Source organism: Cimex lectularius, unplaced genomic scaffold (genome assembly GCF_000648675.2).
Source record: "Cimex lectularius strain Harlan isolate CLEC.00 unplaced genomic scaffold, Clec_2.1 scaffold222, whole genome shotgun sequence".
NCBI classification, from domain to species: domain Eukaryota; kingdom Metazoa; phylum Arthropoda; class Insecta; order Hemiptera; family Cimicidae; genus Cimex; species Cimex lectularius.
This window is the reverse complement of record NW_019392817.1, coordinates 299215-322722: the sequence shown is the minus strand read 5'-3', so window position 1 is coordinate 322722 and position 23508 is coordinate 299215. Positions and strand designations below refer to the sequence as shown.

The following is a 23508-nucleotide window of genomic DNA, read 5'->3' as shown; positions in this document are numbered from 1 at the left end:
ATTTAAGACATAGGGTTGTGTTTAAAAAAGAGTTTATTTTGATACCCTGTAAATCTGTGGTAGAAAAAATTTAAAACAAAAATTCAAACTTTATAGAAAATAAATGGTGTAACAATTTAAATTTTGTTGAAATTTGGCTTTGTTTGAAATAAAAGTGGCTAGGGGGACACCAGGGATACATGTTGTTATTGGACAATCATACCTGACCGAAATAGTGCAAGTATTTAATGTAGAAATTATATTTCTATTTTAGAAAATAATACTCCTTGAATTGTAAAAGAAAGTTGTTTCTCGTGTTTCCTCATAAAAGCGCACGTTCTTACCCTATGTTACCTTAACACACAACTATTTTGGGCGTTATACAGGTTTGAAAGAGAAAACAGAGAAGTCAGATCACGAACCCTTGTCAGCAGATGGATATAACAGCAAACCTTCAAAATAATAATAAAAAAAGTTGAAAAGGACTAAACTAGAACATGATAGTAGTCTGGCAAATTAGTGGCTCTAGACTTGGCAGCTATCCCTAATTTCATCCATCGAAAACTTTGTTGTTTCGGAAAATGAGTTTGTCGTGACCCGTTTTCTAGTGCGCACTGCGCCTTTTCCTGACAATTTAAATACGGCGGGCCAACATCGATTGAGAGCGTAAATTAACAGAGCGGTGAAATGTGCAAAAATGTTAAAGGTGATTTTGATGTTAACGCTTTAGTTAGGCGGAAAGGTCAAAAGGTTGATAGCGTGACAAAAGAAGAGGAAGGGTTGTACCCCCGTCACGTAGCAACAAAGTTTTTAATACGATTTTTTTATTAGCGTTGTTGATTTTCGATTCTAAAAAATTTTGCTATTAATCGCTAAAATCATCGATAAAAGTCTCATCATTATCGACAAACCTCGGTCATTTTTGTCAGATTGTGTGCTTATCACAAATTAATGATATTAAAAAATTAATTGTCGGTAAAATAAAATAATTTTCGTTTGTTTCAGAAATGGAAGTTCGGCCAGAAGGGAAAAACTTTCGACTGGTCAAAGTAGAGGAGCTTCCAGAGATACAAGAATTTTTGTCCAAATTTTTGCCTTATTCGCTCAAGGTAAGCCGCAGTTCAGTCAAGTCAGCATCCGTTCAGTACAAATATTAGTTTAGTATCGAATGACAAATCTTTTTCTTTTCATAATAAAAAAATTTAGACATCAATGCTAAATTTTTCTTGCTTACTCTGTTTAGAAAAATTATGTACCGTTTAAGGAACAGTTGAATTGTAATTCAATTAAATATCAATGGCCTTCTTTATTGGAAGAAAGTCCACTTTCGAAATCGTTTAAAATGTTTTGTCGGCGAAGTCGAAGTCAATCAATTTTAATTCTTAAGACTTGTGAAAGTGATTTTTGTTCAGCTAATCGTTCTTATCATATATTTAAGTTTCAATTAGCGATTCATACCTGTTTCTAGTATATTTTAGTATTTTTTGGAAAATTTAAAAGAAATAAAATTATGATATCCTCTTATTAATTTCATTATTATTGAAAATAAATAAAAAAATTAACAGGTAATTAAAGTGTAAATATTTCAATGTAAGTGATAACTAATTATTTGGAAATCGTGAGATGCGGTCTGGTGTGACGTATGTAAGAATAGAAAATGTTTTTCTAAACCTACGCCACACCCGACCGCATCTCACGATCTCCACACAATCATTAATTAACGGTCACTAAACACCACACATAAGTGATAACTTTTAGTAAAGTCTTCACTGGTTTTTTTAGATTTCAAAAATTGGATGAAGGCGCCAAAATGTAATTTCATTTAAGTACAATACACAATCCCTATAATCTTAATGCGCAATTTAAATCTCAACGGCCTTGAGTATGAACCTACAGTACTTACAAAATGTTATTTTTTTCATATTTTCTCGTTTTAAACCTTGTAATTTATTTTTATGTTCTTTTCCCAAGTTATGATGTTTTTATTACAGTAATAAACTCTCTCTTTGCTTTATCCTGCTGCTAGCCTCTCTTTTTCTCCAGGGCCTGGTCAGTTGTGGATAAATTGCACGGAAACAAAAACATGCTAGTCTGGTTAGCATTCACACTACCCCAGAGTACTCGATATTCTTCGGGATAATTGGGGATTAGCCCCGCCATTCGTGCTAATAAATCACATTTACACATTCCTTCATACTTACATAGATTACTCGATATTCCCCTTGGTAATTGGGGATAACCATTTCATTTACTCAAATAAATACATTCGTTCCTATAAATAACACATATAACATACATAAAGTAAAACAAATACAATTAAAAATATTTACGGCCCTGAGATATTGTATCAGCCTTAAGGCCGTGCACAGGTCATTCTTTCCTTGCAGATTTAGATCTTTGCAGTCTGTGCTATACCGTATAAGTATAATATACTATGCTCTACCGTGATCTCCACACAACGGGCATCTATGTGGTCTCACCCCCATTAGTAGGTGTCTGTGTGTATCTTAGTATGACCTACCTAGTAAGTATGACCTTTTCGCTTCTAGACCCAATCTCCGCAGGCCAGGGCTCGATGTCTTTTTTAAATTTATATAATTTAGATGTGTTTCTGTCGTTCCAGCGGATGCTCCATTTTTATTGCATTATCAATCGGTAGTCTCGTCGTGGCTAACTTCGCTCAAAATATTGAAGTAAAATATGAAAAATCTTCGTAGAATATCGGAGTTTAAAAAATGGCTACTGACAGTATGTACAATTTGTTGTGTAAATCAGCCATGCTTCTTACCGAAAAAGATTTTAAGTTTTTGAAATAAAATCATTAGTTCTGTAGTCGGATAATAGTTAAGGTACACGTTAAACTAAGTAACTAGTACTTATTTAAATTACTGTTATTCTAATTAGTATTAATTAATATACGAGTAAACCAATATAAAAACACAAGACTACTATTTCAAAACTTTTGCAAATTTAATCGCGTCATAAAACAAATATTTTTAAACACAAATAATTTTAAACATAAATATTTTTTATTGTGACATTGTAAGACCTATTTAGAAGGAGGTTTATTACTTGGCGGATAGATCATCAGATCGTATTTGCCACCTAGAAGTTCTGGGTTTGAATCCTGGCTATACCTATGGCTTTTTAATTGAGTACACTTAGAAAAAAAGGATTGTAAAGAGGTTTGACCACTTGTTCGCGACATCTAACGAGTAGTTGAACGTTATGCCCTCCTGTACGACAGAAATTACTTTAATTTTCTACTTCTATTTCTGAATAATTATCGATTAACGGTCACTAATCACCACACATATTATTTATTAATCATACCACGTGTTGACCACTTATTCAAAGTTACATTTCCTGGGATGTTACACTTATAGTAAATACATAACTTCAGAACGTCAAAAAATAAACGCGAAAAAGAAAAACATATATTTTTGTATATTATGTCATGTATACCAATTCAATTAAGAAAATACACCGCCATCAAGAAACTGTAAATTGCTAATACAAATCTCAAAATTGTCAGTTCATCAAAAACGTTGTGAAAGTGGATAATAATACTTTTTCACATCAGTTAAAAAGACCATTAGTCCTGATAGAAACGTTTCGTTTATTGAAAATAATCAATTTTGAACATTTTAACTGGAACTGTTAACGTAGTGTTATTACATTCTACTATAATTAATTAGTGCGATTGTATAAATAATAATAATTATTATCCTTTTATTAATAAGATTTATCTTAAATTAGTTAAAAACAAGGCAATCGGAGTAGATAAGGAACTTTTTTGTAACTTAACCATCAAATTTAAATACAAAAATATTTCGCGTTTGTTTGTACCAAATAAGGCACATCATTTCAAAAGTTCTGTTAATTGTTTTTATTAAATATTCAAACAAGTGAATAACAAAATTCAAAGTCCAGGGAGTTTATTAAACTCAGATATATATAAAATTTTTAACCTACCACTAAAAAAAGCTGACTTAAAGGTAAAAATAAAAAAATTCTAAATGTAAAAGTTTTATTAGTCTCACATAAGTTTATAACTTATATCTTAACATACATTACCATCCAATAATTCAACATTGGTTTACTTATACAAGGTGTCCTTTCTAGATGGCCCGGCTGGATTTCTCTTGAACCAATGACGCTATAACAAAAGAACATGTTTAATATATTTTTAGTCTAGTTTCAAACTTTTTACCATTTTTGGAGAAAAACTACACAGTCCGAGTTCAACTTCAAAATTTTAAATACGATCCTATACATCTTGTCACACTATTTAAAGGATTTTTACGCTGAAAACAATGGTGCAATCTGATTTTAAATTGGTCAAAAAATGACAAAGTTATGTCAAAAAGTAAAAATACAAAAAAAGTCATTTGGTTTGCTATTTAATAATCACATTTTATATTCGCATTGTGCACAAAATTCTAGGATTTTCCTCTGCCCACGTTCGAAAATTCCAACGGTTTAGAATGCCATTAGATGTGAACTTGGATTCATGAGTTTTCTTCGACCTCCCAAATCGTCATTTGTTCAGGGAATGTTAGACGCCTGTCATAAACAGAGTCCTCAACCCCACCTTATGAATTTTCAATTGAGATGGGAGGTTAGTGTCCGAGTGGATCGAAGTCACGATAGGTCAAGTAGTAGAGTAGCGGCGTATCTAGCCGAAGATCTTGGGTTCGAATCTCAAGTAAAAACCTTAATTAATTGAAAGATATTAATTGGTCAAGCGGACCACGAAAACTAGTGAATTTAATACAGTAAAATGTGCAGCTCCTCATCAAAATTACGCTGCCGGTTTCTTTTTGCCATAACTTAATAATTTTTTTACCAATTTAAAATCCGACTGGACCATTGTTTTCATAGAAAAAAATAGTTTAAAATGATGTGTCAGGATGTATAATGTCGTACTTGAAATTTTGAAGTTGAACTGGGCTTGAGGTAAAAGTATAATTTTTCTCCAAAAAGGTAAACATTTGAAACCAGACTAAACAAATATAAAAAACGTATTTTTTTCATAGTTTTTTTGTCATTGGTTCAAGAGAAATTCAGCCGGGCCATCTAAAAAGGACATTCTGCATAGAGATATAGGTCACGGATCATCGAGTTATGATCCATCGTTAGGCCTCTAAGGAAATGGTGCACATTATATTCATTTATGACGATATAAAAAATCTAATGCATTAATTTACATATTCAGTTTTTCATCATATCATTTTGTTTAAGAAAGTTCAAAAATAACGGAAACAGAGAAATTGTCAATAATGATTTAATTATTGTCGCACTGCTCTTTTTGTTCCAGTTTCACCAAACGATCCTGACCTATTTGAAGGACAAAGTTTGGGATTTTTATTTTTACGTAGCCAAAGACTGGCCCTCGGACCCGATAATTCTTCATTTCCCGGGAATGACGAGTACGGTAAGTGAATTTAATTTTTGCCAGTTTCTTGAAGAATTATGTCTGCTCTCTAAATTTCCTCCGGGCAGGAAATCAAAAATTGATAAGCTAAATTGTTGTATCATTTTTTGTTTTGTTTTTATGTTTATATTATGTATCTGGTTATATTAATCTTCATTTAAAAAAAATGTTTTTAATAATAATGGTTATAAATTATTAAATATTATTTTAAATGTTGATCTAAAGCACATGTTCTTTGACAGTTAAAATAAATAATTGCATATATATTCAGATTAATAATTTATTAAAATAGGTTTACCATTATTTATCCCCATTTGGCTTAAATGACAAGAGTCCGGGAAAATGTGTAAATAATTCATAAAGCGTTTAATAGACTGTTTGACACTTAATCATAATCCCGTTTTGGGCGGCGGGTGGCACTCAATCGTGCGGTCCCCTAGAGAAAATGTCAATCGGCCCCATTATGCAGGGTAGAACAAGGCACAAAACTTTTTCAAAATACCAATAAGTTGAAGTTTAAAGAGAGAGAGAACAAATAGGGTGTTGGTCCTAAGTTGAAGGATGCGACGTGGTCTGGGTGGAGGGGAAGTGACCTCGAAACAGGCGCTGCAGTGCACCAGAAATCCCCACCAACAGCCGACGTACCGGCACTCAATTATTATAGGAATTGGACGTGTAATAGCTTACGTCCATTTTATTTACTAATCCCAGCGGCCGCGAATTATCACTGCGGTCAATCGCAAACGGTTCCCACAAAAATATAAAATGTACATATAGCCAAATTCCTTCTTGTCCATGAAGGCTACGTACATATTATATACACATTTATATATAGGGTGTCAAGCTTTTTTGCTGCGTTTGCTAAAAAGTATTGTCTCCGTTTTATTGTGATAAATTTTAATTTCCAAGAGTTTCAGAAAATTCCTATGCAGCCCATTTCATCGTCTAACTTATTCGCTATTGTATCTATTATTTTATTAATTTTTCATACTACTTTATTGATTTCTATAGTTTTTGAAAGACATTTTTTATGCTTATATTTTTTATATAATGATTCAATAATTTAGCAGCATTTTTGCTCTAAACTTTTTAAGTAAATAAATGATATAATAAACTACATATAACACAATTAAGCCCATTTTTTCTCTTGTATACTTGAGATGTAGTATACATATAAAAGCAGCAGTGTATATATATATATATATATATATATTGGGTTGTCCGGAAAATAATGCAGGATTTTAAGTTTTCATTNTATATATATATTGCAAGTAACTATTCTTTTGATGAACTGAAAGTCATTTTGAATTTCAGAAGATGTCAAATTTCTACTCGGCGTCGTGCCTGCTTAATGTCTCAACTCATGAGTAACCACTCTTAATAAGCGATTCACTTTCCTCAAGTTAAGCAGTTCATGTAGATTGTGAAACTCCATGCTCTCTTGCCAATTCCCGAATACTTTTCATTGGGCATGATGATTTTCGTCTGAAATCCTCGTTCCTCTCGTGGATGATATCACCTTTATTCAATAATTAAGTAAACTTGTTTTAATTCTTTTATATTAGTTACATCAATGTCATTGAGCTGTGTTGTTTATTGTCATTAATTGAGCTTTTTTTAAGCCTTTGATTAAAATTGATGCTAGGTAATTTGAAATAGGCTGTGTTCGAAGTCCTCCTATGTAATGGACTACATGCTATATTAACATAAGCTGTAGTACCTTTAATCAGTTTTGTAGTGATAAAAATAACATTAGTTTATAAAACCATATTTTCTTTCGTAATTTTTCGAAGAAAACTGAACTTATTTGCCGAGTTTGCTGTCGGTAAACAATTATCAGATATTATAAAATTAAAATCTCAAGCTTTAATTTGTTTTGTATTTTTATCAATAGCACGATATAGTGTGTCATAAAGATGGAACCATTGATTCAAAACTTTACTGTGAGCAGTTACAAAAAAAATGTGTGATATTTTGACCCAGCGTTACCCAGGATTAGTAAATATAAATCGGGTTTTGTTTCAACATAAAACGGCCGACCCCTCATTTTCGTTACACGAAACAAAAATTACAGAATTGGATGGAATTGAGCTTCTCCCTGACCCTGCTTACAGTCCAGACTTAGCACCTTCCGATTACCATCTGTTCCGGTGCATGGCTCATTATCGTCATGTAAAAACTTTGAATTCTCTGAAGGAGGTTGCATTGAATTGAGTTGCAGAATTCAAAACTCAAATAGTGGTATTGTGAAGGAATCCAACATCTGGCCTTGAGATGGCAACAAACCATAGAACCCAACGGTATATACTTTGAATATTTTTAAAATATTGTGCCCAATTTTTTAATTTAATAATGATTTTTTGCGTTTTGAAACACCCTTCTTCAACGCCGCCATAATAAAGAAAATACAAATTTCTACTAATAAAATATGCAATTCATGTGAAACACGGCGGATTCGCAAGATTTTACTAGTCACAAACATCTACACATGATGTAGCAGGCAAAAATGTTTTCACAATTCGCTTAATCAAAATCATTATCGAACACTAAACATTAGTTATACAAACTTGTGTTTGATTTGTTTTAGGGGTCGAAGAAACCGAAGAGGCCGATTTTCCTATTATAATAGTTTCTGGACCTCCACACATTAACATTTTTGAGTTTTTAAAGTAGGTGGTTTTCTTCATTAAATAGCGTTGTTGAAATGTCAGGATTTTGAAAGACTTAAATTTGTTATGAGGCTTTTAAGAAAGAAACAAAAAAACTTAATCAAACAGCAAAGTTTTAAAAAATTGACGATGGCTTAATACACCGGCAAAGTCCCTTCATTTTTTATCGCCGACTTCACAACAACCGTAGACCACTCAGAAGTTTTTCTACGTGATATAAACTATAGAAAAAAAAGTCCACTTGGTTTTTGTACTAAAAATGGCCAACTTCGGAAATGCAACTTTCCTCAGCCTTTTAAGCCACAGACTTGCGCTAAGTCTCATTTTTTCGAAAATTTTATGCTGTATAAGGTGTATATTTTAAACGTTTTCCTAGTTACCGTCATTTGTCAGGAAATTTAAAAATTCGGGATCATGCTAATTTTTGCACTTATTCTGAAAACTTCAAATTGAGCTGTACTGCCAGGAAATCGTCCTGGAGCAGCGCCTTGTAGCCATTGATAGGAAATTTAATAAGCCTTCTATTTCTCATGTTTCACTTTGCCCGATTTCTCAACCGTTTTCCAGTTATTAGCGATTTTTGTGCAAAAACGTGGTTGTTTAAGTGCTCATGGAAAAAACCGATCACTCTTTCTCCCGATTTTACCATACAAAAACCTATTGTTTCAATTCATTACTCAAAGCCAAACTGCCTCAACGCCTGTGAAATGGGAAGGTAAAGTTGAATTTCCGTGATGAGATAAACAAGTGGTTATCGACAGCAGAAGCATTCTGCATCTCGAAACTCAAAGTTGTTTTTTGAAAAACAATAACCTCGGAACAAAAGTTTTAGTAAAACATGACAGTTCAAATTTATGCATTTCCGAAAATCGGGAGAGTGATCGGATTTTTCAATGAGCATGTAAAAAATTACGTTTTTTGCCCAAAAATCGTGAATAACCCTAAAATGGTTGAGAAATCTGGCCAAGTGGAAGGTGATCTATTTAAGCTTATTAAAATTTACTATCGCGAGTTGTAGGGCGCCGCTATAGGACGATTTCCTGGTTCCACAGCCCAATTTGAAGTTTTCGAGTGCAAAATTGGCGTGTTCCTCAAGTTTTGAATTTAATGATGAATGACTGAAGATAGGAAAACATTTATTAAAAACCATCCTGTTCAGCGTAAAATTTTCTAAAAAAATGAGGCCTAGCGTAGGTTGTACATAAAAGCATCCAAAATGCATGTTTCGTGCAAAAAATTTTTTATGGAAAATGTATAAAGAACGGTTAAAGGTTCCGGTTAAAAACAAAATTTGTTGTCGTTTTAAACAAGAATTCTATGGATGATGAAATAATAATGAAACGATAAAATCATGTATGAGGACGGTGAGTAGACGGGGGCGGCCCCGGGCCTGGCTTTCCTCGTAGGTCGGAAGTGGGAGAATTCGTCCTTGGCTATCGAGCGATCACGTGGCCCCAGCGATCTCTCAACCACCATAACCACCTCCCACGTGCCTACATAACATCAAACAACACGTGGGCAAATGAAGAGTAAAAGGTGGACCGTGGACGTCGACCATTGCCCAGTTTCATCTCACCACTTTGTAACGTTATTCATAAATATAAATTGACATCATGTCGCAAACAGATATATTTATATGTAAGATATTTATTCCATTCTTATATCAAACAGCGGTCAATGACCGGACTAACTCTGCAAGGAGGATTTAACAAAGTAAAGTTTACCAAATATGATACATCGTTAATTTAAATCATCGTCAGCTATAACAAATTGTTTAAAATAAATGTACCGATTGTTTATGGTTGGTAATTAGCTATTAAACCGTAGAACTTTTTCATTTTCTGCTTTGAAAAGTGTATACATATAATTTGTTGAAGTCGTGAGGAGCGGTCAAGAATGAGGAAGTTTAGAAAAACACCTTTTTCATTTTTGTCCTATTATAGACTTTTTAGGTAAATAGGTAATACACCACATATAACACAATTAAGCGCATTTTTTCTCTTGTATACTTGAGATGTAGTATACATACAAAAGCAGCGAGTCATATATATATATATATATATATATATATAAGTTATGTGAAATTATCTGATTACAACGCTTAGATGCAGGTGTCATTCCTAGTATTGTAGTCAGCACCTTCTCCCTCCCAAGAGACCTCATTTTTTAATTCTGTATTTTTAGTTACGATTCCTTGCTTAGAGCTTGACGAGAATACATCGTGAAATTAGGTTAAACTTATTCTTGTAACTTCAAATAAAGTTTTTAACAAAGGAATCACCAGTTGAAGCTATTTAACATATATATAGATTTGTGAAAGAAGTGTTGTTTTCGACTCGTTCAAGGCGCGATTACAGTTTTGTAAGACCCGCGGGTCACGAGGGTTTAGCCTAACATGGACGCCGTGAAAGTGGCGAAAAAACGCACAGTCGATAAACTTTATGTACATTCAAAGTGAAAAAGTTATTATTTAAGTAATAATAGTAATTTTACACTAACAAAAACTATTGTAAACTAAATCTAAACATACATAAATTTTCCTTTGATCTTGAACATAATTTTAATTAGATCCAGGCTAAGAATCCTTGTTGTTTTGTTAGTAATAAAGGGTCTGGCATTAAATTTTAAATCTTTTACTTTTCCAAATAAAGTTCCTTAGTTAATGATAGTTTTGAAACTAGTTCGTACTCAAATTATAAACGTTCTGGTTACTAGTTCTATTTTATTTTCATGTAAATGGTTATAAGGTTTATCGAGTTCTAAAATGTAAATATTTACTTTACAGGCTAATACAATTTTCCCGTTGCTTTAACGTTATTTCAGTTCCTACTCGATTTTATTTCCGGCGTTCCTACCACTAAGAGTGTTTGTTGTTACTAAACTCATAGGGCAGTTTTAGGCCCCTAGAATACTGTACAATAAATATTAGTCTGTTGGGCTATCTTTATCATTGTCTAGATTTCCTTTACGTTCTACACACCCAAATCTCCAATTACAAACTCTTCTGGATATGGCCATGTCAGCATTATTCTTCCGAACCTTCCCCAGAGCAGAGCACATAATAGTTATACTACCCTCACTCTGTAAAGTTTTATATATTGCATGCAATTTTTGTAATACATATTTACTTCTACTGTATTATACACACAAAAATTATGTTGGTGGTTGTAGATAACTGGCGTTTATTTTTAATTATATTTTTCACAATATATCCTTCATATATATTAAGTTAATAATGGTGAAATTTTCTGTGGAATAATTCAGGCTAATAGCTATTATTAAGGGTCTTTTTACAGAGCGCGCTACAATTTTGTACCTCAGAAAAGACCTCGGTTGTACTGCAAGGAAAACAGAATTAAGGGGGCAGCATTTATACACTATTGCACGACGTTTACTAATTGTTGGTTTAGTCGCCAGCGGTGCTGTGAACCCCGTTTTTCTCTATTCTCAACATAATACATAATTCAAAATTGTTTTACGCATTGGAAATATTTATGTAGGGATAGAACATATATTTTCTGCATTCCTGCCGTTGACTGTTTAATTATTGATTTGAATTAATCCATATATGCATTTAGCAGTCATTCGAATATTATTTATCGATCGACGCAAATTAATGAAGAATTATTTGTTTTTAGTTATTGGGTTCAGAACGGGACAATGTTTATTGGTTACAAACGTAGTTTTAAGAAAAGCCGGTCATTATTTCTTATCAAAACCAATTAATCAATAAATGCATTGTTCATAAAAATAAATCGCCAATTAAAGTTCGTTATTAAATTTTTGCTTAATAAAACAATTCTTTTGATCACGAATATATGTACGTGTTCACATGTGTATGCATACAATGTTAGACATGTATAAATGGGAGGAGTGAATGAGGAAACCATGCCATCATCGTTTCCATGGATACACGAGTTTATCAATGAAGTATTCATCCTCCTATTTTCAACCCACTAGCCATTCAAATACAGAAAACATATTTGTTTAATTATATTCAAACATTTGTATCCGGTATAATCATAAAACACCCGTCAGTTATAGGCTTTACGTTGCTAACTTTCCCGAATCCATACAAATTATAGATATGAAAATTTTAAAGTATTATCCTTATCTCAAAATTGTAGTTTATATTTCTTTAAAACAACACTAGCAGCTGGACTCAGGGTGTTTGTGGAATTATTTCAATTCTAAAATTGGCAATATAATTTGAAACGCATAATATACATCACGCTCTTCACATATAACAACCCTTACCAAATATTTAAAAACTTTGTTTGGAGTGAACATTGAACTTACCGAATTTTAGTAGTTAATACTAACTACTAAACTTAATATGGCAATGAAAATCAGTTGAAATGAGTTAGTAAACATCTCTATATAACATTAAGGTGTACTTACGCATTAATAGTCCCATCGCATTGATTTTATGTACACATTTATTTGAACGATGGAGGCGCGTTCGATCGATAAAAGTTCGTATTTTAGACGAAAGTTCAAAAGAAGCCCCGCTGAGTTAAGCTGCTGTGAGAGCCCCTCAAGATAAATTTCTAATTGGACTGAACGCCTAAAGCATAAGCTTTATTTTTAAAATTTACACATTTCTTATTTCGAAGATTTCAGTTAAACAACACTCACATTTTACAATTCTCTTCAAACTAGTTTTATGGCTCACCCCGTTATCTGCTTGTCGGTTTAAAAATTCATCAGATAAGTGAAGACTGCTTTGATAACCGTCTTTCACGTAAATCTGATCTCTGAAATTCGTGTCTGTCTGATTTGTAAATCATGTTTAAATTTTTATGTGTGGTGATTAGTGACTGTTAATCGATAATTATTCAGAGATCGTGAGATGCTCAAAGTGTTTGTCTTCTGTATAATTGTGCCATTCTTGCGTGTCGTGTTGAGAGTGCAGTTGAGAGACTTTGAGCCCTGAAGATGATCTCAATAAAGATCGAAACGTTGGCACGTAAAGAAAATGTTTTTCTGAAACCTATCACACCAGACCTCACGATCTCTGAATAATTATTTTTAAATTTTTATTTTTGTCTTTTATCGGTCTAGCTCATTCGCAGAAGATCAAACATAAATTTATTTTACGATACAAAAATGCATAAACGTTGTTCCGCAATATTACCTACGTTAATAAGTGTTATTACCCCAAAAATGTGTTTAAATAGTTAAATAAATGTATAAATAAATATATAGCAGGATTCGAAACCACAACCTTCGGCTCGTGACACTAGCTTTTTCAACTCAACGAAGACCTTAGATTAAAAAAAACGTAATTAATAAAAATGTTTAATTATTAAATATTTAATAGGTCAATTATGATTATTAAATACATATATAGATTAAAATATTAATTACAAAGGTACTAGAGAATTGTGGCCAGTTCATAATTCGTCATTAAATTAATAACGGTCACTAAATTCTACACATTAAAATAAATAATAAATGTAAATATATAATATAAATAAAGTTTAATCCTTTTACAGACATTCTGATGATACTGGAAAACGAAAATTTAATTAAAGATTTTCGACGTTTCTGTTTTTTAAAGATAAGATTTGAAACGGGGTTCACGGCACCGCTGACAACTAAACCTACAACTAGTAAACGTCGTGCAAAAGTGTATACATGCCTTTAATTTCTGTTATCCTTTTGTGTATAAAACAGTTCCAGCAACCTCTAAAAAAATGCAGGCAATATATAAAACTTGTCAGAGAGAGGGCAGTATAACTATTAGGTAGAAAGTAAGAAACACATTTGCAATTAATTAATTATCTATTAGATATTAGTTACATCGATCTTCTAGAATGAGCTTATAATGAATTGTAATTTGTAATTTCAAAATACAGAGCATGTCTTTTTGTCGAATTGTCCTTGTTTGGCTTCTAGTAGAGCAGGTTGATTGCGGTGTAGCTATTGTTTCTTGGTCTTGTGCTTTCTCCACTATATATATANTATATATATATTGCAAGTAACTATTCTTTTGATGAACTGAAAGTCATTTTGAATTTCAGAAGATGTCAAATTTCTACTCGGCGTCGTGCCTGCTTAATGTCTCAACTCATGAGTAACCACTCTTAATAAGCGATTCACTTTCCTCAAGTTAAGCAGTTCATGTAGATTGTGAAACTCCATGCTCTCTTGCCAATTCCCGAATACTTTTCATTGGGCATGATGATTTTCGTCTGAAATCCTCGTTCCTCTCGTGGATGATATCACCTTTATTCAATAATTAAGTAAACTTGTTTTAATTCTTTTATATTAGTTACATCAATGTCATTGAGCTGTGTTGTTTATTGTCATTAATTGAGCTTTTTTTAAGCCTTTGATTAAAATTGATGCTAGGTAATTTGAAATAGGCTGTGTTCGAAGTCCTCCTATGTAATGGACTACATGCTATATTAACATAAGCTGTAGTACCTTTAATCAGTTTTGTAGTGATAAAAATAACATTAGTTTATAAAACCATATTTTCTTTCGTAATTTTTCGAAGAAAACTGAACTTATTTGCCGAGTTTGCTGTCGGTAAACAATTATCAGATATTATAAAATTAAAATCTCAAGCTTTAATTTGTTTTGTATTTTTATCAATAGCACGATATAGTGTGTCATAAAGATGGAACCATTGATTCAAAACTTTACTGTGAGCAGTTACAAAAAAAATGTGTGATATTTTGACCCAGCGTTACCCAGGATTAGTAAATATAAATCGGGTTTTGTTTCAACATAAAACGGCCGACCCCTCATTTTCGTTACACGAAACAAAAATTACAGAATTGGATGGAATTGAGCTTCTCCCTGACCCTGCTTACAGTCCAGACTTAGCACCTTCCGATTACCATCTGTTCCGGTGCATGGCTCATTATCGTCATGTAAAAACTTTGAATTCTCTGAAGGAGGTTGCATTGAATTGAGTTGCAGAATTCAAAACTCAAATAGTGGTATTGTGAAGGAATCCAACATCTGGCCTTGAGATGGCAACAAACCATAGAACCCAACGGTATATACTTTGAATATTTTTAAAATATTGTGCCCAATTTTTTAATTTAATAATGATTTTTTGCGTTTTGAAACACCCTTCTTCAACGCCGCCATAATAAAGAAAATACAAATTTCTACTAATAAAATATGCAATTCATGTGAAACACGGCGGATTCGCAAGATTTTACTAGTCACAAACATCTACACATGATGTAGCAGGCAAAAATGTTTTCACAATTCGCTTAATCAAAATCATTATCGAACACTAAACATTAGTTATACAAACTTGTGTTTGATTTGTTTTAGGGGTCGAAGAAACCGAAGAGGCCGATTTTCCTATTATAATAGTTTCTGGACCTCCACACATTAACATTTTTGAGTTTTTAAAGTAGGTGGTTTTCTTCATTAAATAGCGTTGTTGAAATGTCAGGATTTTGAAAGACTTAAATTTGTTATGAGGCTTTTAAGAAAGAAACAAAAAAACTTAATCAAACAGCAAAGTTTTAAAAAATTGACGATGGCTTAATACACCGGCAAAGTCCCTTCATTTTTTATCGCCGACTTCACAACAACCGTAGACCACTCAGAAGTTTTTCTACGTGATATAAACTATAGAAAAAAAAGTCCACTTGGTTTTTGTACTAAAAATGGCCAACTTCGGAAATGCAACTTTCCTCAGCCTTTTAAGCCACAGACTTGCGCTAAGTCTCATTTTTTCGAAAATTTTATGCTGTATAAGGTGTATATTTTAAACGTTTTCCTAGTTACCGTCATTTGTCAGGAAATTTAAAAATTCGGGATCATGCTAATTTTTGCACTTATTCTGAAAACTTCAAATTGAGCTGTACTGCCAGGAAATCGTCCTGGAGCAGCGCCTTGTAGCCATTGATAGGAAATTTAATAAGCCTTCTATTTCTCATGTTTCACTTTGCCCGATTTCTCAACCGTTTTCCAGTTATTAGCGATTTTTGTGCAAAAACGTGGTTGTTTAAGTGCTCATGGAAAAAACCGATCACTCTTTCTCCCGATTTTACCATACAAAAACCTATTGTTTCAATTCATTACTCAAAGCCAAACTGCCTCAACGCCTGTGAAATGGGAAGGTAAAGTTGAATTTCCGTGATGAGATAAACAAGTGGTTATCGACAGCAGAAGCATTCTGCATCTCGAAACTCAAAGTTGTTTTTTGAAAAACAATAACCTCGGAACAAAAGTTTTAGTAAAACATGACAGTTCAAATTTATGCATTTCCGAAAATCGGGAGAGTGATCGGATTTTTCAATGAGCATGTAAAAAATTACGTTTTTTGCCCAAAAATCGTGAATAACCCTAAAATGGTTGAGAAATCTGGCCAAGTGGAAGGTGATCTATTTAAGCTTATTAAAATTTACTATCGCGAGTTGTAGGGCGCCGCTATAGGACGATTTCCTGGTTCCACAGCCCAATTTGAAGTTTTCGAGTGCAAAATTGGCGTGTTCCTCAAGTTTTGAATTTAATGATGAATGACTGAAGATAGGAAAACATTTATTAAAAACCATCCTGTTCAGCGTAAAATTTTCTAAAAAAATGAGGCCTAGCGTAGGTTGTACATAAAAGCATCCAAAATGCATGTTTCGTGCAAAAAATTTTTTATGGAAAATGTATAAAGAACGGTTAAAGGTTCCGGTTAAAAACAAAATTTGTTGTCGTTTTAAACAAGAATTCTATGGATGATGAAATAATAATGAAACGATAAAATCATGTATGAGGACGGTGAGTAGACGGGGGCGGCCCCGGGCCTGGCTTTCCTCGTAGGTCGGAAGTGGGAGAATTCGTCCTTGGCTATCGAGCGATCACGTGGCCCCAGCGATCTCTCAACCACCATAACCACCTCCCACGTGCCTACATAACATCAAACAACACGTGGGCAAATGAAGAGTAAAAGGTGGACCGTGGACGTCGACCATTGCCCAGTTTCATCTCACCACTTTGTAACGTTATTCATAAATATAAATTGACATCATGTCGCAAACAGATATATTTATATGTAAGATATTTATTCCATTCTTATATCAAACAGCGGTCAATGACCGGACTAACTCTGCAAGGAGGATTTAACAAAGTAAAGTTTACCAAATATGATACATCGTTAATTTAAATCATCGTCAGCTATAACAAATTGTTTAAAATAAATGTACCGATTGTTTATGGTTGGTAATTAGCTATTAAACCGTAGAACTTTTTCATTTTCTGCTTTGAAAAGTGTATACATATAATTTGTTGAAGTCGTGAGGAGCGGTCAAGAATGAGGAAGTTTAGAAAAACACCTTTTTCATTTTTGTCCTATTATAGACTTTTTAGGTAAATAGGTAATACACCACATATAACACAATTAAGCGCATTTTTTCTCTTGTATACTTGAGATGTAGTATACATACAAAAGCAGAGAGTCAGAAAAAAAAAATATATATATATATTTTTTTTATGATTTGACAAATTATATAGATTTGTGAAAGAAGTATGCAGTTTTTTACTGGTTCAAGGAGCGCTTACAGTTTTGCAAGACCCGTAGGTCACGAAGGTTTAGCCTAACATGGACGCCGTGAAAGTGGCGAAAGAAAAACTTACGATAATTAAACTTTACGTGTGTTTCTTAGTGGCCTGTTGTTTCATAATTTGTTGAAGTCGTGAGATGATTGATGTCCTCTTTTTCATTTTTATCGTCGTTTCGACCTTTATTTGGGTCATCTTCAGGGCTTGAAAAAGATAATATAAAACATATGTTGAATGGAAAAAATACAATTCAAGATGTAAATATAAATTTTGAACTCAAACCAGTTCAGTATATAGTTCTTATTCTTGTATACGTTGTGAAAAACTGTGTTGTTTGTTCTTTATCAACCATCCGCTATAAAGTGTAAGACATAAACAAAACAATCACAAGACTAGGCAAGGCATTAGCATTATCTAATAATATAAACAATGTGACTTGTGCGACTCCAGCAATTTATGCCTGTTTTATTTTCGTTTTGTCATATTTTGCTCCAAGTAGATTATGATACATTCAGTTGAGGTCTGCGAAATTATGTACCTTTGTTTGGTTCGTGAGATGATGTACCTCAGTTTAGTCGTCTACGATCATTCCCGTCTGAATATTCGCAGGCATTTAGGGCGTTTAAGACGTCAAAACAGTCGATGTGTCTAAAAATATTGAGATGGCCATAATTGTATTTCAGTATAGAATATGTATATTCCGGACTATGCTGACAGTGAAGTCTTTCTAGTCAATAATAGAAAACTATTTACTAGGAAAATATATAAGATCGTAAAGGAGGAAAAATGTGAGGAGTTAATTCTGAAAAAGACACCCACTTGTTTGTTATCACAGTTAACGGCGCATCCGAGTACGAGTTGGAGGAGCCTGCCCAGCTCCTGGGAATCGCAGACGTCGCCTATTTTCACCACGTCCGGAAGTACGCTCGGGTTGAGGTTCTGACCGAAGCATTCCTGGTAGTAGTCGAGGATCTTGGAAAGCACCTTCTTTAAGTTGGAGACGTTCAGTCTCCAATTGTCTTGATTTTGGAGAGCCAAACGGGCGGAAACCATTCCGGGGCGATTTGATTCAACACTTGGGCTATGGCGACCCCGTCGTTCAAGTCTTTGATCGTACCAAACTTTTTCTCCACATTGAAACTCTGGAGCCACTTGAAAAGGATTTCGCAAAGTTGTTTCTTATCCATCGTTTTCGACTATATCGACGTGTTTCAATCATACAGAAAAGCCCGTCGATCCGTTTAAACAAACACTCGACATCGCTCTTAACTGTTTCGATTCAACGAGATATTATTATTGAAGTCTAGAAAATAAAGCTTAATTATCACAGCTGGTGATCTTGACAAATCATCAGTACCCCCAATCGTTACAACGCACTCTCCCTCTTTTACAAAGGCGGTAAGCGAAATTTACATACTACCATAATTTGTACATGACCCGAATAAAGGTCGGTTCTTTGGCAAAAAAATGAAAACGTGTCTGTAAACTACCTCATTCTTGGCCTTTCCTCACGACTTCAAAAAATTATGAAAAAACTGGTCATTAAGAAATACACATTGTATACATATAATTGAATGCATATTCACTAGTTTTCGTGGTCCGCTTGACCAATTAATCAAAAAACCTTAATTAATTGAATGTATAATGTTAGAAATCATGATTTGCTGTTCTATAATTATTCTATAATGGTCTCTATTCCCAAGACACATATCTATACATATCCTTGAGTCCGAAAATCTCACTACAAAAAAACGTTTGAAGAACTAACTTGGCAATTAGCTGGGGCTAGTTCACAAATGCTAAGGGATTTAATTGAAACTTTTTGAGATTGTGTGCACTTGTTGGCCTATTTATTCTCGGAGAATGAGAAACGCCTGAAACTCTTTTTTGTAGATGTTAATCGGCTGCAGATTCTTCTGCACAGTCGGGGCGGCGTTTGACAGAGTTTGTGGCGCCGAAAGAGCCGCATTGGCCTCAGTGCCATCTGATAACCAGTCACGAAAACAAAGCGTGGCCACCCCTTCCCGTCTTTCTAACTACCCTTATTACACTCCACCTCCCGAGTTTTCGACCACCTTCATTATATTCTTTACTACAAAGTTAAAATGGACTGTCTCATTTTGCAATATAATTGGCTGCACTGGACTTAATATTATTATTATTATTTTAATTTATATATACATATATCACGGTTTCAAAAGTATGTGCTGTAATTTTGAGTTGTACGATCATGAAAAAATAGTATAATCGGAATTTAATAAATTATTACTAATAAATCCATAAATCGTTTAAAGGCAAGAAATTTTGAGCTCTGCTTTAGAACATAGAAGAAAACTAAATAACGCCATTATTTTAAAGCTTAGTGATTAAAAAAGTGTATTTAAATCTTAATTTGTAATTATATTAAATATTACAATAATTGGTATAATGGCAAGAAGGATTTGACTGTAATTGAATTATTTGAAATATTATAGAATTGTGAGTAATTCAACACTTGTTACGGCTTGATTTGTGAAATGCCATGCAAAGGTCTGCAATGTGATGGACCTGTAGCTTCATCGGCCCTGTTCACCATGGGTTCCCAAAAATCAAAGTGTATCTGAGAGACAGCAGAAAAGTCTGACTGGGAATGATCAAGCCACATATTAATTGCCGTGTTATTTATTTATTTAATCATCTACTGTTATATTGTCTTTGTTTTAGCCAAACAATCAGATGTATGAAAGTTTCTCAGTGTTTTGCCCTGTCGAGAGGCTGGATTGTATGGAACTTCTGAGAACTGAAGATGTCTTGATTGATTGGACACAGCCGATTTACCTCAATTTCACCCATATCGATGTCGTCAAAGCTATTGGAAATTTTGAATCTGTTGGAAAAGTTGATAAAATCGATGGAGATATTTATGTGCAAACAGATCCTCCTCCGGAAGAGCTTGTACTCGAAGAGTAAGAATTATTTATTTGGCTTACATACTCTTGTTTTTATGTCACTTTTATATATAAGAATTGATATTTTAGTTTACAAGCTGATGAATATGAGGTGCTCGAGCTGAAAGAAGAAAACGCAAAAGCGATACACGACCTGTATCCTGCAAATGATATGGAATGTGTTGAAGTATTCGAAAGGTTGATCCGCATTCTTCCAGCGTATGGCGTCTTCACATCAGGTGAAAAAGGAGATCTTGCAGCATGGATGGTCCAATCATATTATGGTGCCATGTTTTCGATGCAGACACGTCCAGAATACAGGCGGAAGGGATTCGGAATACGTCTCGCTAGTGCATTAACACGAAAAGTCCGTTCTAGGGGATACATACCATTTGTAGTTATACGTCCGGAAAACGATGCTTCTCTTAGCCTGTACAATAAACTGGGCTTCATCAGAAGTTACCCTACTGCCAGGGCAGTCATTTATCCTAAAGTTCCAGAAAAACATGAAATTATAGAAGAGGAAAAGGATAAAACAGAGAAAGAAGTCAAAGAAGAAGACTAAAACATTTTTTATCCATTCCTTTGAGTCATACTGCCGTATCATCTGTGATAATTACCTCCCGAGTTTGTCCCTTCATTTACTGGGTAACAAGTTAAATTCTCTTAAAAATGGTAGTTTATTTACATCCCTATTTTAATAACAATATTTATTTTTTACTTTCATTGCGATCTTCCTTGAAAAGTGTTTTGTATAAGCAAGTCAATTACTCATGGATGAAATATATGCTTTCTATTAGTGCCATTACTATAATACAACAATTGTTTCAAATTTAAGAACAAAACTATAAAAATATTGTGTAAATTTAACTTGTTCTTAAATAAATCCAATAACTCAAGCCAAACTAGTTTTGGGATTTTACAAAGGAAATTAATTAGCTGAAAATTTAAACATATCAATAGTTAAAAAATAAATAAACAAAAACACAAATGAAAAAATGAAAAGAAAACTCAATAAAAAAATTAACAGAAACAATAATTCAAATATTTAAAAATCTAATTAGCTTATCAAATCTGTTACAAGTTTGTTCTACTTTCAAAAAATATCATTAGTGGGTTCCAACAAAATCTCCAAATATATTTTTAACAATAACCCTAGTAAGCGAAAAAATACACTTGCAAGTCTTCAAAATCACTCATAGCTCTTATTCATATGTAGTTATCATAAATCCTTTGACGTCTTCTATTATTGATATGTTTTAAAAAGTTGTGTATTTAAGAAACAATAGAAAAATCCATACCCGGTGATAATATCCATTTTCTTGGTTTTCATGCTTATATGGCCTGGGTATTAAACCCAATTGCTCATTTTTAGCCATTGCCAGACAGTGAACTAACATTTTTCTGCATTTTACAATTATCAATCTCTCTACTGTTGACATTTTGCCAAAATCTTGTATTAACAACTTCCAGTAACCATTTACATAGTTTAAAATTGTATATCTTGTATCTCAAGATTCAGCAACTAACCTGTAGATATAAGCAGTAATTTAGTTCTGGCTGGTTGGTCCCAACAGCAGAGTTTAATCTCTTGATCATAATGATTCACTGCCACAAACAGAAAAAAAGAAAGTATAATTTTTTTTAGCAATTATTCTTGTAGCTAGTATGACATTATTGAACAATTTTTACATTAAAGCCATTTTGGTATATCACGTAAAGCATAACAATGCAAAATGAAATGATTCTAATTGTGACTTGTAGCAATTCCTACCACTTTTGCCAAAAATCTTACATGATAGATATAGATTGACTAGCTTGCCTAATCAGGTATACAGCTTGATAAATCCCCTTGTATTCTGTTAAAATAGCAATTTCTTTCAACTTGAAATAAAAATAATTATAATTACAATATAATTTTTAATTATAATTATAAATATATTATTATAATTCAACTTGTTATCACATGCTGTAGTGTTCAAGTACCAAACAATATTAAGTATTTCTTTTTTCATGTGCCTTAAGTCCACACTGTCTCTACTTCCAATGACAACTTGAAACTTCCCAATGGTCACACACAAATACAACTTAATTTAAATTTACCAGGGCTTTCATTGGTAAGGGAACTTTTAAAATTATATATATATATATATATATATATATATATATAGGCTGGTTTAGTGTATTGTTTTTCAGTTAGATGTGTTTAGATTATCTTGTGTCTATACTTCTAAGAAATCAGAGTGAAATCCGTCCTTGCTTATGCTTTCTTTCCCTCGGCACGAATAATTTAAGAAAAGGCCTACACAATGGCATTTATGGTTGTGCTATGAGAACCATATAAAAACATTGAATTTACATAGTTTAACCCTACTACTTAAATTTAAATGTGAATTAAAAAATAATTTCTTACACCCTACCCTCTAAATAGGACAAACTTATAAATGTAAATATTCTAAATAATTATTTAAAATGTTTTAATAAAATTTCAAAATAAAGAAAATAAATCGGCGTGTGACTCAACGGAAAGGTAACATCACATTTTTTAAATGATTTTCTGTTATGAACAAAGCCCCAAAAATGAAACTTAGCTTTTTGTACTTTCCACTTCATAAAATGTTTGCAAAAAAATTAAACAAATACATACCATTGTAGTCCAGGATTAGGTGATAACTGAACACTTTTGTATTTTCTTAGCAGGGGAATTTATGTTTAATTTATTTTTTATACTTTTTATGTTAAAAATAGATAGATTTAGGTATATTTTTTGAAAAATTTCAGCAAACTAAAATTTAAAAAAGCAGAAGAGATTAAAAAATCTCTTTAACAACGGCTTCCAAACAATTAATTAAGGAAAAAAAGGTGTGAGCAAGAGTATACATTTGTTTTTGCAAGAAAGTAAAAACCAAGGGATTAAATGATTGAGAAATTAGTCAATGTCACAAGGTCAGTTGTTAATTTTTGTTTTGTG

At 33.0% G+C, this 23508-nt stretch overlaps 1 protein-coding gene across 3 annotated transcripts in view; it reads left to right on the top strand.

Annotated features, from left to right (window-relative positions):
- LOC106672367 (glycine N-acyltransferase-like protein 2) overlaps positions 1–23290 on the top strand; it is a 39072-nt gene extending 15782 nt beyond the window's left edge. For all 3 annotated transcript variants that reach the window (XM_024228392.1, XM_024228394.1, XM_024228393.1), the window contains 4 exons: positions 985–1088; positions 5300–5416; positions 20314–20555; positions 20628–23290. In XM_024228392.1, the coding sequence (XP_024084160.1) occupies positions 985–1088; positions 5300–5416; positions 20314–20555; positions 20628–21102 (938 nt within the window). In that variant the 3' untranslated portion in view covers positions 21103–23290. The remainder of the gene's footprint in view (positions 1–984; positions 1089–5299; positions 5417–20313; positions 20556–20627) is intronic.
- The last annotated feature ends 218 nt before the right edge of the window (positions 23291–23508 follow it).